This window comes from Coffea eugenioides, chromosome 3 (assembly GCF_003713205.1).
Source record: "Coffea eugenioides isolate CCC68of chromosome 3, Ceug_1.0, whole genome shotgun sequence".
Lineage (NCBI taxonomy): Eukaryota > Viridiplantae > Streptophyta > Magnoliopsida > Gentianales > Rubiaceae > Coffea > Coffea eugenioides.
In genome coordinates, this window is record NC_040037.1 from 1,557,642 (window position 1) to 1,573,325 (window position 15,684).

A 15,684-nucleotide genomic window follows, 5' to 3' on the forward strand; every position below is an offset into this window, starting at 1 on the left:
ATAAGGCACTCATTAGACAAACCTATGCTGTTATTACTCCTTGCACATAAACATTCTCGTGATTTAACCTCGCTCTTTTAAAATATTGGCATTTGATTCCTTCTTAACTCTCAATAATACATGGATTTTATTTTTTTTATTTTGTGAGTGAACAACGTTTCCTTTCGAAACTGGAAAGAGGAGCAACGGACATGCGCTTCCACCCCTCGTGATTGTAAAATTGACTAATACTTTTTATTCTTTGAAGTTGACAAACACCCAATAAAAGGCACAATTATTACGCTAATGAGTTTCAATTATTGCTTTACTAATAAGAAAGAACCGCTGGAAGTTTGATTTACTCGATCAACTCTTTCTGGACTGGAGGAGGAAGCTGCTATCATTACAGGTTTTTCTTTTCCTAAGAGCCAAGTCAAGGACCGATGGATATGGCACCACGCAAATTTTTCTGTCAAAAATGGCCTACCATGCAATTTTTCTGACGATAGCAGCTCATGAAGGAATTGTCAACTAGTGGCCTATAATTCCACGCTAGAAGCAAAATATGTTGATGTAACCCCGTTTGCACGGTGAGTTTTTTAGGTGTTTATATAAAATTTTACTGTAAATTACTGTAGAAATTTTTAAAAATTTTTCGAAGTGTGTTTTTTTTTTGAATATTTTGAAGTGTATAGTTTAAAAACTCTGAAAAGTTTTTTAAAGTTACTGTAGCTAAAATTTTTAAAAAACTTGTAGCAGACAAACTTGGCTTCCAAACGGGTATCACTAAAGTGGCATATGAATTTAGTTTTTTATGCTAAAATTTCAAACCTAACGGAATTCTTCACTCAACTTTGTTAAGCAATTTTGGTTAATAATATCTTCTTTTATCAAAATAAAAAAAAAAAAAAAAGCAAAAAAAAAAAAAAAAAAAACCTGTTTCAAACTAATACACGATTAGTGCCTAAGTGAGGGCTGGTAGGAGCTATCCTTTTTCATTTCCCGTTGTTCTTTTGGTCCTTCATTGTGGTCAAAACTTATTTGTTATGCTTGTCATATATGCATTTTTTAAAATTCACTTGGCTACGAGTTATCTTTTTTTTCTTTTTCTTAATCTTCCTAAAGGAAAACAAAAAAAAAAAAGGATTGATGTCTGAGTTAGTATTAAGGGATTTATATTATCATAAAACTACTGTAATCATAATAGCTTGTGATCTAGCATGAAAAATTTGAAGATATTAGTAGTCTTTTGTTATAGACTGTTTGTATTTGATAACTTTCAATATTTAATATCTTAAAAAAGAGAACAAATAAAGTAACCGTTAGCAAAAGTGTGCCTAAAGTTGCTTGTTTTTCAACCTTAGCCTCAAAATTCAAAATCGAAATGACCGTTGCACTATCTCCTTCAATTGAAGTAGCGCTTCTTGAAATGGTGGTCAGACCCCATCATCTAAGAACTCTATCTTCCAATCTCTCTTCCTAAGGTCATCTTTTCAAGAACCCCCTTAATTCATCCGTGAAATTCTGTTATCGATCTTGATTGAAACATGGCGCTGAGACCTCCTGATGATGATTTACCAATCCCATCAGAAAGACCAAAAAAGCAGGCCAAAATTGCAGTCACAGCCGAGAAACAACAGCCTGATTATGGAGTAAATGATGAAAATAAACCTCCACAGGCAACTGCTGATGCCTCCGTTGATTATATCCCTTCTGAAAATCTCAAACCTATTGCTGACCCAGAAGCCGAAGTCCGAGTAGTCCTAACCTCCCTACCTGCTTTTCGAAAAATTGGCTTTTCGTTTGAGTATATCATTGAATGTTCTACAGACGTTTTAATTGAATTCTGAGAGGAAAGATTGGTTTTTGATGGATCCCCTTTGACTTTTGTTGAAATTCAGGGACTTATTGAAGGATTGGAATCAAAAGATTGGGTGAAGGTTTGTGAATCATTAAATGATGCTAGGCGGTTCGCTCTGTATCATTCCATTCTCCTGCTGCCAATCTTGTAAGTTTCTCATTTTTTCCTGCCTAATTCATAGGTTTGTCCTAAAATATGCACTGAGCATTGGAGGACCCGACGTGACTTTAAGGGCCTTCGTTCCTTGATTTAGAACAAGGGCTTAATTCTTCTCTCTCAACCATCCTCTCCCCCAACCAAAAAAGAAAAAAGGGACTGAGAAACGAGATTGTGCTAATGCAGATCTTGTACTAATATAGGGATAGAGTTATGTTGGTGACAGCGAAGGCAATGAAGAACCCAAGAAGTGCTCTTTGCAAGACTTCTATCATGACTTCATCTGATATCTTCACAGCCTTCAGTGATAAGTTGCTGGAACCCTCCACATCTGATGCATTTGACCGGCTGGTTTGCATCTTAGTCTCATTTTTAATCTTGGTTTTCGAATTATATTTGTTTTACTTAGACTGAATTGGCTCTTAAGAGTGGCCGCAATCTGTAACTTAACTTTCATTCCCTCTGCCATATTGGTGTAAAAGTGCTCTCATGAAGAGTTGGACTGCTTTTTGGTCAACTTACAGCTTTTGCAGCTGCTGCTCAAAGCTTCACAAGATAAAAAGTTTGTTTGTGAAGAAGCAGACAATGCAGTGAAGGCAATGGTAGAGTCCATGACCCCTTTGCCTTTGCTCCGTAAGCTCAAAACCTATGTTAGCCATTCAAACCTAAGGATCAGAGCAAAAGCCGCAATTTCAATCTCACGCTGTGTCTCCAAGCTGGTACGGTTATATGCCAAAAAAAAAAAAAAGCTCTACTTTTAGATTACAACTATGAAGGGTTTTTTCATAATGGTGACATGGTGCTTTATTATGTAATATCAATCTTAGGAACCGGAAGGAATGAAAGAATTTGGGTTGGTTTCTTTGATACAAACTGCTGCTGAATTGCTGAATGATAGGCTTCCTGAAGCAAGAGAAGCAGCTCGAGCCATTGTTGCTTCGGCGTATGAAGCTCTTACAGAAAATGAAGAAGAGAAGCAGCAGGAATGGCAAAGCTTTTGCCAATCTAATCTCCCAGCTATTCATGCACAAGCTATGATTAAACTTGTTTCTTAGCAATACTCATATCACTACTGGCTAAGTAGTGTAGTAGCAAAAGGTGGCAGTAGTACCGTTAGCAGTTGGAGGAACCATATATTTGTATTCCTGCATGTGAATGCTAGGTTTTCAAGATTGTTGTGCGAGGGAAATGATTAAGGCGAAGAAGTATTGACCATGCAGATGGCGCAAACATGTTTAGCAATAAGGCTACTTGTCGACACTTCTTTTGGCTTTCAAGAGAATTTTTGGTATTTATGAGGCAGTTGAGCTAAAAAGTCAATACAGTTGACGCCTTTTGCTAGTCATCCGAAGAAATGAAGTGCTCATTGAAGCGACAAAAGAATAGAGGTTGGCTAGCTTTTGTTTTATTACCTTCTCTCACTTTTTATAAGCTTAAATAACTGTAACGTAGCCAGTATATCAAAAAACATACCCGCGAAAAAAAAAAAAAAAAAAAGAACAGAAGAAAGTACTTCTCTCCATTTCTAATACCATATCAAAATGTAATCTTTTTTCTGCATCAGCAGTTGCAAACTCCCACCACTACCACTCCACGAAAATTTGCACCGCAGAACGAAGGTTCTTTTGTCATCCTATCTGGTTTTGTAGGACCATAGTTACTTTCAATTTTGTCCAACCAGAGACCTCAAGGCCATCTCCACATCTGGTAGCGGTTGCCCAGCATAAAGCTTCAGCTGCCCCTTCTTCACCACAATTACTTTCAAAGTATGAGAACTGACTCGTTCTTTGAGTTCCTGAAAAGGGTAATACACATATATTAGCTGCAGAATTGTAAGACTCAGGTTCGTGAATATAATTTTAGGTGAAGTAGAACACTTTTTCACTGCCATTTTCAGGATAACTCACACTTCGCAATACATGGATTTTCTTTTGGGGAAAAAAGAGGGACTTAAATAGTACAAAGCATAGAGAACAAAAAAAAAAAAAAGAAATCAAAGAAGTTAACGAAGCAGGATTCATTGGCTAGTAAGATCAGCTCAAGGTTCTTACTTCGATTGATAAGGGAACAATTTCAGCAGTAAAATCTTCAAGATCTTCAAAGAAGGATTGCACCAGATAACAGAAGTTGGTTGCATCACTACGATCTTCAAAAGTAACCATGTGAGATGAGTCGTTCTCTGCATAAGGACTGCTCAAAGTATATAGGCCTTGTTCTACACCATTACCATCAAGTCTTCTTTGCATGAGGATAACCTGAAAAAACCAGCAGTAACAAACAAAATCAGATTTTACCCACCATCTAAATAGAGGAAAATGCAGATCAGTTGCATAAAATTTTTCAAACAAATTCTTGTATTTCCTGATGATCACGCTATTCTCCACATCCAATAGAACTTCACGACTTGTTTTACAAGGACAGGGTAGAAAAGATGTCATGAAAAAATATGACATATCAAACAAGAAGGCAAAACAATCAGTTGCACTCACTCGAATCACTTCATGACTCTTTGGGGAAGAAACTGTTCTACATATTGCTTTCACATGGGGAACAATCTTATGCACAGCAACTTCAGCTATTGATCAAACACAGCACACAAATACTTGTGCCTAAGTAGCCGAGACAGATATAAAGGACCCTAATATAAATCGTTGATAGGAACATTCTGTAAGCGTGATTCATCTGAAAAAATCTCATTCTCTCAACAACAGTAATTCACTTCAGTTTTGCATTCTTATTTTCTTAATATCTAAACATGGGAGCAAAATATAGATGGTTTCCTTAAACAACCAGAAAATTTAAGTGACGGTATAATAGTAAAAGGCACAAAGGAAGGACTAACGAACAAGATAATTATATTTAATGAACTTACAAGAACATAAGGAAGCCTCAACCACCAACAATCAGTCACACTTTCTAAGTTATTCTGTCCAATTTTAGAGGCTGATTGGTAGTTCTCAGTTCCTCTGCTCTTCAAATTGCCGGTATTGTTCAACACATCATGTTCATTGGATAAATCAGTCTTCTCCAAAATATTTGATTTTCTTGAGATCTCAGCATTTGTCAGAGGCTTTCCCTGGTTTCTCTCCTGTGCAAGACCTGTAATTTAGAAAATTGCTGAACCAAAAAAAAAAAAAAAGGATACTAGATGATGCACACTTTCACCAATTGCACAAAGGGCGCTCATATGTAAGTTTAAATCTCAAAAACGTGTTCAAGAAAAATACCGTCTGATTTGGACTTAACAAAGCCTACTTTCTCTTCTGCTTCTCTTCTGTCTTTTTCTTTCATTAACTTCTTTTCAGCAGTTCCTTGAAACATAGGTGCTTCCAGCACTTGTTTCTTCTCACCATCCTCCAAACGAATGGACATGCCAGCTCTAAAATCACTGGGCCAGAGGTCCTGCTTGCGCACATCAACCACCAAATCTGCAACATCACCACCTATGCTACCATTCATCAACACCTCACCCCCACCACCTTCACTAGTAATTGCCTCTTTACCAACACCATGATCGACTAAACCAGTAAAACCCTTGGGTTTATCACTCGGCTTGCTAGATAAACCTCTAAATCTATACTTCTTCTTAAACATCAATGATTCTTCAACTTCTTTCCCACCCAAACTTTTCTTCTCACTCACACCATCTTTCTTCACATCATCCATTGGCTGTCGCCCTGCCAAATTATTCTTCTCACTGACCGCATTTTCCTTCACACGATCAACTGATCCCACAGGCACTGTTCCACGAGTATATTTATACCTCCTCCTCACTTTGGCCAGTCGATCATTAACCTCTTTCTCAATACCACTCTGGCCAAACTCATCCTCTCCCTCACTATCTCCAGCAGGAAAACCATTAACTTCTCTTTCCAATCTTTCCCTCGCCCTCGCCTCCCGCGCCATTACTTGTATTTCCTCAATTTTCTTCTCTATTTCATCTTCATCCACATAAACAAACCCACCATTTTCCAATCTCAATTCAGTGTTCCTTAGATATTTCACGTTTGATTTACCTTTTCCATTCACATCAACCTCCAAGGCTGAATTTTTATCCTCAAATTCAGCTGACCCAAATACCCAAACAGCACAAATGGTCTGAAACAAAAAAGCCGCCACTAACCACAAACCATATTTAAAAATTGAATTTTTAGAAACATTACCAATTCTATCGTCCACCAGCTTAACAGGTTCTCGAACTTCAGCTTCTCGAAATTCTTGCATTTCCCGCTCTTCCAGCTCATTTAAAACAGTGGCAGGGCAAGAATCGCCGGAAAATTGCTCGATTAGAACTTGTTCCTGTTTCAATTCGACTGGGATAGCTGGGTTTTTTTGGGGCGATTCAACAGTAAAAGAACTGGGGTAGGGTTTAGTTAGGGTTTTAAGGACTTTTTGGCGGAGGTAGTTTTTTCTGTTGGTGAGCTTTCTTGGGGTCGGAGCTGGAACAGAGCAAACAAGTCTGAGAGGCGTCCTCCTTAGAATTGGAGTGGCGGCAGCGAAATTTGGGTGGGGGAGGCCCGTGGCCATGGTGCCGCTTCCCAGAGCAGCCATTGCTGCGGAGGATAGGCTGAGAACTCCAGCTGCAGGAGAGGAGATTATATATTCAATTTGCAAGTATTCAGTCTTAAAATAAAAGGGACAACTGCACAAATAGTCCCTCACATATTGCAAATGTGAAAATTTAGTCCCTCAGATCGAAAATGATCAATTTTAGTCCTTAGCAAATAAAAAAGGATCAATTTGAGTTCCTTTTCACTTTTTCGACTGATTTTTGCCCGGAATATCTCACGGGCACACCACGTGGCCAACTTTTCAAGGGTAAAAATGCCAAATCACTTATCTGTTGACCAAAACCAAAATGTAAAGGACGAATACTTTCCAAAATTCTTCTTCTTCTTCATTTCAACCAAACCCAAAAGCTGAGCTTCATCTCCATGGCAGAACCCCCAACTTGTAATTGCGGTGTACCAGAAGGTGGATTTATTCTGGAACTTTTCGCTGTGATGATCATAAGAATAAACTTTTATAGAGCAACTGGAATCCTGCTGTGACAATTCAGTGTTGATAAATAGCAAGTGGCCAATCGGCAAGTTGCCCACAGGGAGGATACCAAATATAGATGAACCATCAAAACCTGCGGGATAGGGGATGGCATGCCTGGTCCAGGAGCTAACACCACCATCTTCGTAACTGTCCGGTGTATAAATGAATAAGGATTCTCCATACCAGGAACAAACAGGGCCAAGCGTCCCCTGGTTCGTGCAATATTCCACGCATGGCTTCCTGTGGCAGAACATAGCTTCCTGCAGTGGAACTTTGGCTTGCATCATTCGTCCAAGAACCATTTGGGTAGCTCCCAACCCCTGCCTAAATTCCCCTGGCTTTCATTCTCCCTACCCGAAGACTCTGAAATCAACAGAGTTGTCTCCTTCATGCAAGAACTCTCCCGCTACCCAAATACAAGAACTCTGTTCCTCCCAAAACAGCAAATAACCAAGAAACTACACCAAAATAACAACCAATGAACAGATAAAAAGAACACCACCACAACCATAACCCAAAGAAGCGCACTATCCATGCCAAGAATAAAACGCTAAGCTGATATGCCAAAATACCAAGATACAGAGAAAAATCCAAGAACTTAGAGCTTCTATTATGACGTGTACAAGAAAACGAACAAAAGTAGAGCATACCATTTTAGATACTTTAGAGTCGGTATAGCTCCCTTTGCCCCCATATCTCGTGTTCATTTATAGATTTCCAGTACTTTTTTTATTATGTAAATTCCTGATGCAAGAAGAAAGTGAAGATCTCTGAACTAAACCCCAGAGAATTGATGAATAATGGAGATCAATTCTCGAGGTAGAATGGTGAATTGTATCGAAATGAATTAGAGAGAATACAGGAAAACTGTGAAAGAGTCAACAAGTCAAAAACTGACTAGTTTCCTATTCACGATTCCTTCTTGGTAGTTGTCCAATTGGTAACTGTTTTTGCCACGTCAGCACAATTAGTTACTAACTAACAAACACAGAAATGTAGCGGCTTATTTAGCCAACTACTAATCAAGATTAATCATCCTATTCCACGAGACGACCCTACCTCATCAGATGGTTCTACTTCTTGATGCATCAATTCCTTGCGTTTGTGATGGTTCTGGGAGAAGGGAGTGGTGTCTGTGGCTACCAGAGCCAATAAATAGCAGATAAGGAGAAAGGTTAGGAGGAAAATGGAGTTAAAGAACTATTTTGCTAATTTCCAAGTCAGACAAGGATGCCAACGTCGTTTTTGAAGCACTCTCGGATTTAGTGGTGGAGTTCATCATACCCACCAACTTCCGAAATTTGAGTAGTGGCCGGCCAGTTCATGTTAAGAATTGCCAATTTTATATTTTAGGTAACATGAATGTGCGAAGGTTCAAATAGGTGTTCCAATGGCCACTTGAGTACCATCTTCTTCTATTTAGATAAGATAATACATCTAAAGAAGATTTAATCCAACGCTGAAAGAAGCGGGAATGAATATTTAAATCATACTTAAAAAAAGTTCAGTCCCTGTCTAGCCATATTCACTGATGACGCCAAGGACAAGAAGAATATGTACTTTCGGATGCGCCAAGGAGCTCCTCCAAATAGTCAGTGCCTAAATCTTCCAAAACCAATACATTATTATTATTATTATTATTATCATCCAAGTCCATCAAATCTTGACTTCTCTTTTTTGCTCAGTGCATTTCTCCTGTTCATGGAGTGTCGTTTCTTCATCACTAAAACCGGAGAGCAACCCTCTTCAAAACCATACTGCATCTGCTTCAACGACTCGTAAACTACCTCTACCGGAAAGTTAAGAACCGCCGCGTGGCGGTTCTGCCATGGAGATGAAGCTCAGCTTTTGGGTTTGGTTGAAATGAAGAAGAAGAAGAATTTTGGGAAGTATTCGTCCTTTACATTTTGGTTTTGGTCAACAGATAAGTGGTTTGGCATTTTTACCCTTGAAAGTTGGCCATGTGGTGTGCACGTGAGATATTCCGGGCAAAAATCAGTCGGAAAAGTGAAAAGGGACTAAAATTGATACTTTTTTATTTGCTAAGGACTAAAATTGATCTTTTTCGATCTGAGGGACTAAATTTTCACATTTACAATATGTGAGGGACTATTTGTGCAGTTCTCCCAAAATAAAAACTCTCTTTTTCGTCAGCATGGCACAAAAAGTCAAAAGTCTTGCTATTATTTACGACGGCTTTTAGAATTAAGTAATCCACAGAAGAAACTGACGAAGCCAGCCTCAAGCATACGTCTTGTTGATTCATAAAGTACAGGAATCCAAATTTAAATCGTTTAATTGTCAATAATATTAGATTCAATCTCATAAAAAGTTGTTCTAATGTTTAACTAGTCACGCATTGTTTGAATGAGTACATCGGAAAAAAAGTCCCAATGAGAGTACAGCCGTTTGAATTGCTATTTTTTTTAGAGTTTTTTAATAGAAAAATATGCAGTAAAAAGAAGATTAGAAAATGAATTTATAAAAAATTTAAGAATTTTTTTGAAAAAAATGACAAACCAAACGAGATTTTTTTATTTTTTCTAGATAGTCTTTATTGAGAAATGAAATCCCAAGCACATAGATTTAGAGTCAAACGGACTACTTTGAAAGCGCTCATCCATAAACCAGTTATTGGTATAAATAACATAAAAAATATGTAATCAACATTTATTGAAAAAAGCAACTCTAAAAGATTTGGGGCCGGAAGCAGTTAAGAGTGATCATTGAATAAGTTTCTTTGACTCGTGTCAAATTCAAAACTTTTCATTTACATTTTTTTATCCGGTCATCATTGATTTAAAGCAAGGAAGTATGAAAATAATTAATTTAACCAATGTGTACTTTTCCAAGTAAAAAAATAAATAATGCGAATGATAGGACATGAGTACATGTAAATGCTAGTTTTCTTTTCTTAGTAAAAAAAATTCACAATCAAATAATAGTATAGATGTACGTTCATAATTAAATTATTCAGCGGTTTCAATATTGAAAATTGCTTTTGAATAATACTCCCTCCGTCCCGTTTTGTTAGTCTTGGTTTTTTTTTCACACAGATTAAGAAAGTGTAATTAATTTGGTTGGAAACATAAATTTAGATTAATAATTTCCTAAACTACCCTTATGCTAAGATAGACTTTTCATTTATCTATGCATTGGAAAAGCTCAATGTATTCAATGTAGTGGGTTAGTATTTAATAACAATGTATTAATAACAAGATATTTAATAAGGGTATTTTAGACAATTTGAAAGATTACTACATTCCTTAATGGGAAAGTGGACTACAATTTGGGACAGACGAAAAAGGAAAACAAGACTATCAAAGTGGGACGGAGGGAGTATATAATAGCAATTATCATTAGGTTTCTTAACCCAAAAACAAAATGAGAAAAAAAAAAAAAAAACCTTAGTCCCGTCATCACTAGGCGTGACACACAGCCAAGACTAGCCTTGAAGAAAAGTAGAAGTGCAGAATAATCCAAGAAGGAACCGCGGGGTCCGCAAAATATTTGTGCCCAGAAAATGAACAGCCGAACATTGTAGGCCCCGGAAGCAGCCATGCCAATTGCCAAGCCTTAAGTTAACCGATTGACCTTATCTCTCGAACTCCAACCATGTTTTATGGCTTCACTTGACCAACCCCCCAACGCCACACTTCAACAGCAGCAGTATCTTTGCCAATCAGAAACCTCGAACAAACAACAAACACAACACAACACCAATCCTAGAAAATCCCAAAAAGAAAATCCTGTACAGTTTACACCACCATCTTTTCCAAAGAATCTTTTTGTGCCTTTCGTTACTCTTTTCCTGCCCAATGCCAAACTACATCCTGGGCGTGGATTTTATCTTTGTTCATTGACCAAGGAAATCAGCAAATACTAACAAAAAGTTGATAAAATGGACTCAAAAAGGCTTCTTGGTGTCCCTGTTTCAGCTACAGAATCAGCTCCTCCAATGCTACCTTCTTGCGCCTCAACAGGTATTAGAGCTCCCCTTACTCTGGATGATTCTGACGTTGAATATGGTCAAAAAGACAGTGGGCTTAGTAGTTATGGCAGTGATAGCGGCGTTGATTCTGATGGGTTTTTGAGTGGTGAAGAAGGGATTCAAACTGCTTCTGAGAGGGCTTTTGTGGCTGAAACTAATGATGAAATTCACGAAGAAACTCGCTTTCTCAAACAATATGTTGTTTCTAGGCCTCTCGTGAAATGCCCACCTAAAGAGATTAATGATGAAAGTAGTTCAGATAGAGAATTTGATGATTCTAGGCCTGTCTTGCCTTGCACAGATGAAGAAATTGTAGGAAATGATGTTGCTGGTGAATATAGCGGTTCAAGGCCAATTTTAGCTGATAAATGTGTAGAAGATGTGGGGGCATCCACAGTGGAGCATGAAACTGCTCCTGGGAATCACTTACCGCTTGTTGATATTCAAATTCCATTGCTGCAAAAGCAAGGGATGCCAATTGCCAAGCTGTCTGGGTTCAGTGATGATGATTCTCTGGGAAGTGAGAGTGTAGAGGAGGAAACATTTTTAGGTGTTGCGAGAGTTCCCAGTTCCGGGGTTCTGGAGAGATTAGTTAGTGCCCCTAAAGTCAGGATCTTCGAGGTAGGAGAAGGAGATGGGTATGCCTCAGTATCTGACTATGGCTCCGAAGCTGAGGTTGGTGAGGACTCCGTTTTGGTTGGAGGTGACAACGGGGAAGAAAAGCAGATTTCTAATCATCTCATGTCTGCAGATGTGATTGAAGACAAGGGTCCTGAAATTGCTGAAGAAGCAGGAGGTGCCGAGTTAGATGAACACCTTCAAGATTTCCATGGAGATAATGGGGAAATGAATTTTGAAATAGGCGCTAATGCAAACAATCCTGACCCGACTACTGTTGTCAACTCAAATATCCTTGAAATTAATGCTGTGGAGCTCACAGGAGCTAAGTCCACAGAAGGAGAAGCCAAAGACGAATTTGAAGCTGCATCCATGTATCGTGGGAAATGTGCAAATAATGATGGAAATGGGTCCATTGTTCGCAGTCAGCCTAATGAGGGTGAGAAGTCGGTTTGTAAAATTGAGCACAAGATTGATGAAAAATCGAAGTCTCATTGTTTTGATGATCCCCACAATGTTGAATCTCTAGATAATGCTACGAGTGAAGAGGAAGTACAGATGATGAACTATGTCAAGCTTTCAGACGAACATGTTGCTCAGAATCTTGAGGGCTATACGAATGGCGATTTGGATGTGTATCAAAGACTTGTCATGAAAGATTCATTATGTAGTGGATCCCCCATCCCGCAAGCTATATCAAAATGCACCAAATTGGGACCAGAAGGAACTCGTGAAGAGGAAGACGATGCAGTTTTAGTGGAAGAGGATGAATATTTGGTTGGTCATGATGTTACCGAGGAGTTGGATTTTGAAGGTTCAAATGGAGTGGATACTATAGATCAACTTGAGCAGTCTACTGCCCCTAGTCTACTTTCTCATGGAGAGAGTTCTCATAGTCATTTGCAGGCACAGGTTGTTAGAGATCTGGGTGATGAGGCGGATGTGCATAGGCAGAGTGAATGGGAAGATATGGTTGATCCTTTTTCACTTGCAGCAGTACTGAGGGCTGCCACAGGGGTTAAATCTGAAAGCAGCAGCGTTATGCTTACTTCTGTTGATGGCAAAAGTCTGTTTCGTCTGGAGCAACCTGTTGGTTCAGACTCTAGGTTCCTTGGTTTGAGACCTACTGCTCAACTAAGTCCTACTCTTTTTACTCCAGGGCGGATGGACAATGGTGAATCAGTAGAAAATTTAAGTCGAGGAGAAAAAAGGAAGATTGACAGATTGCATGAAATTAGGGTGAAATTTTTGCGGCTTCTCCATAGGTTAAATAGGTCTACTGAGGATCCTGTTGCTGTAAAGGTTTTATACCAACTAGAGCTTGCTGCTGGAAGGCCGTCTGTTCTAGCATTCCATTTTGATTTTGCTAAGCAGGATGCAATTCGGCTTGAAGCAGAGGGTAAGAAAGACTTGAACTTCTCTTTGAATATCCTAGTTATTGGGAAAAGTGGAGTTGGCAAGAGTGCAACCATAAACTCTATTTTTGGTGAAGAGAAAGCAACAACAAATGCATTTGAACCCGCCACAACTAGTGTGAACGAGATTACGGGAACAGTAAATGGCACTGAAGTTCGTGTATTGGACACCCCTGGTTTTAGATCTTCTCTCGGGGATCAATCTTTTAATCGGAGGATTCTGTCCTCTATAAAAAGGTTCACAAAGAAAGTTCCTCCGGATGTTGTTCTCTACGTTGATCGTATAGACACCCAAACCGGAGATCTTGGTGATTTGCCATTGCTTAAGTTAGTCACCGGTTATCTTGGTTCATCAATATGGTATAAAACCATTGTGATTTTGACGCATGCCGCTTCAGTTCCTCCAGAAGGGCCGTCTGGGGACCCCTTGAGCTATGATATATATGTTTCCGGAAGATCACGTTTTGTTCTGCAGTTGATTAGCCACTCTGTTGGTAATTTGCATACCATGAAACCCGGTCTTATCCCAGTTGCTCTCGTAGAGAACTGCTCTATGTGTGAAATGAACAAAAATGAGCAGACTTTCCTAACCAATGGAGACAGTTGGAGATCCGAACTACTGCTGTTGTGTTACTCTATGAAGATCTTATTGGAGATAGATTCTGAAGTCAAAACTGATGAAGTCACAGATTATCAGAAGTTGTTTGGCTTCAGAGTTCCATCTCCATCTCTGCACTATTTCTTGTCTTCTCTCTTACAATCCAATTCTCATCCAAAGCTTTCTTCTATTGAAGGCGGTGAGAATTTTGACTCCGATGTTGAATTGGCATTTTCATCTCATTGCGATCAACAGAGTGAGAACGAGCGTGACCAACTGCCACCATTCAGGCCACTGACAAAATCTGAGATTGCCAAGTTAAACAAGGAACAAAGAGACGCATATGCTGAAGAGTATGATTATCGCATAAAGCTACTTCAAAAGAAGCAGTGGAATGGAAAGGTTAGAAGGTTTCAAGATGCAAAGAAGAAACAAAAAGACATGGATGAGTATCAGGATCCAGACATGGATTGCCAAGAAGCTGTAGCAGTTCCCGTGCCTGAAATGGTACTTCCACTTTCTTTCGATGGAGACTATCCTGCCTATAGATACCGACTTTTAGAATCCTCATCGCGGTGTATAACAAGGCCTGTTCTGGACTTGCATGGTTGGGACCACGACTGTGGATATGATGGTGTCAGTATTGAAGACAATCTTGGCATTGCAGGTCGTTTTCCGGCAGTCATTGATGTTCAACTGACAAAAGACAAGGAAGTGTTCAACATCCGCTTAAATTCTTGCGTTGCAGCCAAGCATGGGGACAAAGGATCAACAATGGCAGGATTTGATATTGAGACAGTTGGAGAGCAACTTGCTTATACCCTGAAGGCTGATGCCAAACTAAGTAATTTCGGAGTAAATAGAACTGCAGCAGGGGTATCCATTACATGCATAGGAGAAAATCTGATTGCTGGATTCAAGGTGGAGGATGAGATTGCACTTGGAAAAGATTTGGTTTTGGTGGGAAGTACTGGGCTAGTTAAGTGTGAAACTGATGCAGCATATGGAGCCAACTTGGGAATTCGGCTTAGGGAAAAGGATTATCCAGTTGGTCAGGACCAAAGTACACTTGGCCTGTCTCTTACGAAGTGGAGAGGAGACCTCGTATGGGGATTGAACCTGCAGTCCCAGCTATCTGTGGGACGAAATTCCAATATGACTGTTCGAGCCGGATTCAACAGTAACAAAAGAGGGCAGGTTTCTACTCGGATAAGCAGTTCTGATCAACCTCTAATTGCTACATTGGGTCTTCTTCCTATTGCCAATACCATATGGAAAAATCTTTTCACACTAGTTGGTCGAAGATAGGGAATACACCACATGTGGTTTCCTTTGCAGCACAGCCCAGTTTTTCTGCTGCCATTTTGTTTAACTTACAGCATTTCCAAACTTTTGTGTAATATTGTGAACTCTTTGGCCCTATTTATGCAGATGACCGTAGAACATCTTTCCAGATTCAACAGAGTATGTTTTTGCTTACTATGAACCAAATAACCAATCATCTAGCGATTTGAAGAAGAACCTTTATTACTAGCATTTGGTTATAGAACCTTTGGTTACTGATACATATGCAAATTAGCAAGTTATTAGTGACTCAGTTATGCAAAACTAATCCGGGTAGAATATCAAAGAGAAATGCAGACAATCAGTAGCCATAACTGAGCATTCTGCCTGCAAACAACAAAAGGCACAATTTATAGGAGTTGCAAGTTTTCACAGGACCAAGAACATATTACCATTCCATGCACATACATCCTAATCAACAACTTCGTTCAACCAAGGAATGCTTCAGAAATGCTTATGAAGTTAATATTCTTTTATCAGGAAAATTAGAACGAAATGGAAACCCCCATTTAGATACTGAACCTCTGTATTCTGCAAGACAAAATCTCACAGTTATTTGCATCTTTTTGTCGGGCATATCCTGACATTCAGTAAGTCAGGCCAGATATTCAGTCAATCTAGAGCAGCTCAAACTCGGTTCAAGGATGGACCTTGATACTACTGTTTGAGCTGATTGAAG

The 15,684-nt window shown here is 39.1% G+C and overlaps 3 protein-coding genes across 3 annotated transcripts; 2 read left to right on the plus strand and 1 right to left on the minus strand.

The window, feature by feature from the left end:
* The first annotated feature begins 1,403 nt into the window (after nt 1-1,403).
* On the plus strand, nt 1,404-3,476 carry LOC113765248 (TOG array regulator of axonemal microtubules protein 2). The gene is made up of 5 exons (XM_027309363.1): nt 1,404-1,736; nt 1,881-1,987; nt 2,200-2,347; nt 2,521-2,715; nt 2,824-3,476. Exons 1-5 carry the CDS (start codon nt 1,527-1,529, stop codon nt 3,049-3,051), a joined length of 888 nt encoding a protein of 295 aa, XP_027165164.1. The 5' UTR covers nt 1,404-1,526; the 3' UTR covers nt 3,052-3,476.
* LOC113765247 lies at nt 3,363-6,614 on the minus strand. The gene is made up of 4 exons (XM_027309362.1): nt 5,224-6,614; nt 4,869-5,095; nt 4,048-4,251; nt 3,363-3,791 (listed from the first exon to the last, which is right to left on the minus strand). Exons 1-4 carry the CDS (start codon nt 6,545-6,547, stop codon nt 3,660-3,662), a joined length of 1,887 nt encoding a protein of 628 aa, XP_027165163.1. The 5' UTR covers nt 6,548-6,614; the 3' UTR covers nt 3,363-3,659.
* Nucleotides 6,615-10,575: 3,961 nt separating this feature from the next.
* On the plus strand, nt 10,576-15,121 carry LOC113764756 (translocase of chloroplast 159, chloroplastic-like). Its single transcript, XM_027308734.1, has one exon. The coding sequence runs from the start codon at nt 10,941-10,943 to the stop codon at nt 14,967-14,969; it is 4,029 nt and encodes a 1,342-aa protein (XP_027164535.1). The 5' UTR covers nt 10,576-10,940; the 3' UTR covers nt 14,970-15,121.
* Nucleotides 15,122-15,684: the final 563 nt, after the last annotated feature.

Bases quoted from the DNA above. Each gene is read 5' to 3' on its own strand.
- LOC113765248 (XM_027309363.1), top strand. From the start codon at position 1,527: ATGGCGCTGAGACCTCCTGATGATGATTTACCAATCCCATCAGAAAGA. The intron at 1,988-2,199 runs GTAAGTTTCTCA...GTACTAATATAG, and splicing joins ATTCTCCTGCTGCCAATCTT to GGATAGAGTTATGTTGGTGA. The intron at 2,348-2,520 runs GTTTGCATCTTA...GTCAACTTACAG, and splicing joins CTGATGCATTTGACCGGCTG to CTTTTGCAGCTGCTGCTCAA.
- LOC113764756 (XM_027308734.1), top strand. From the start codon at position 10,941: ATGGACTCAAAAAGGCTTCTTGGTGTCCCTGTTTCAGCTACAGAATCA.
- LOC113765247 (XM_027309362.1), bottom strand. From the start codon at position 6,547: ATGGCTGCTCTGGGAAGCGGCACCATGGCCACGGGCCTCCCCCACCCA. The intron at 4,252-4,868 runs GTAAGTTCATTA...TGGTTTTTTCAG, and splicing joins TGAGGCTTCCTTATGTTCTT to GTTATCCTCATGCAAAGAAG. The intron at 3,792-4,047 runs GTAAGAACCTTG...TACCCTTTTCAG, and splicing joins TTGTTCCCTTATCAATCGAA to GAACTCAAAGAACGAGTCAG.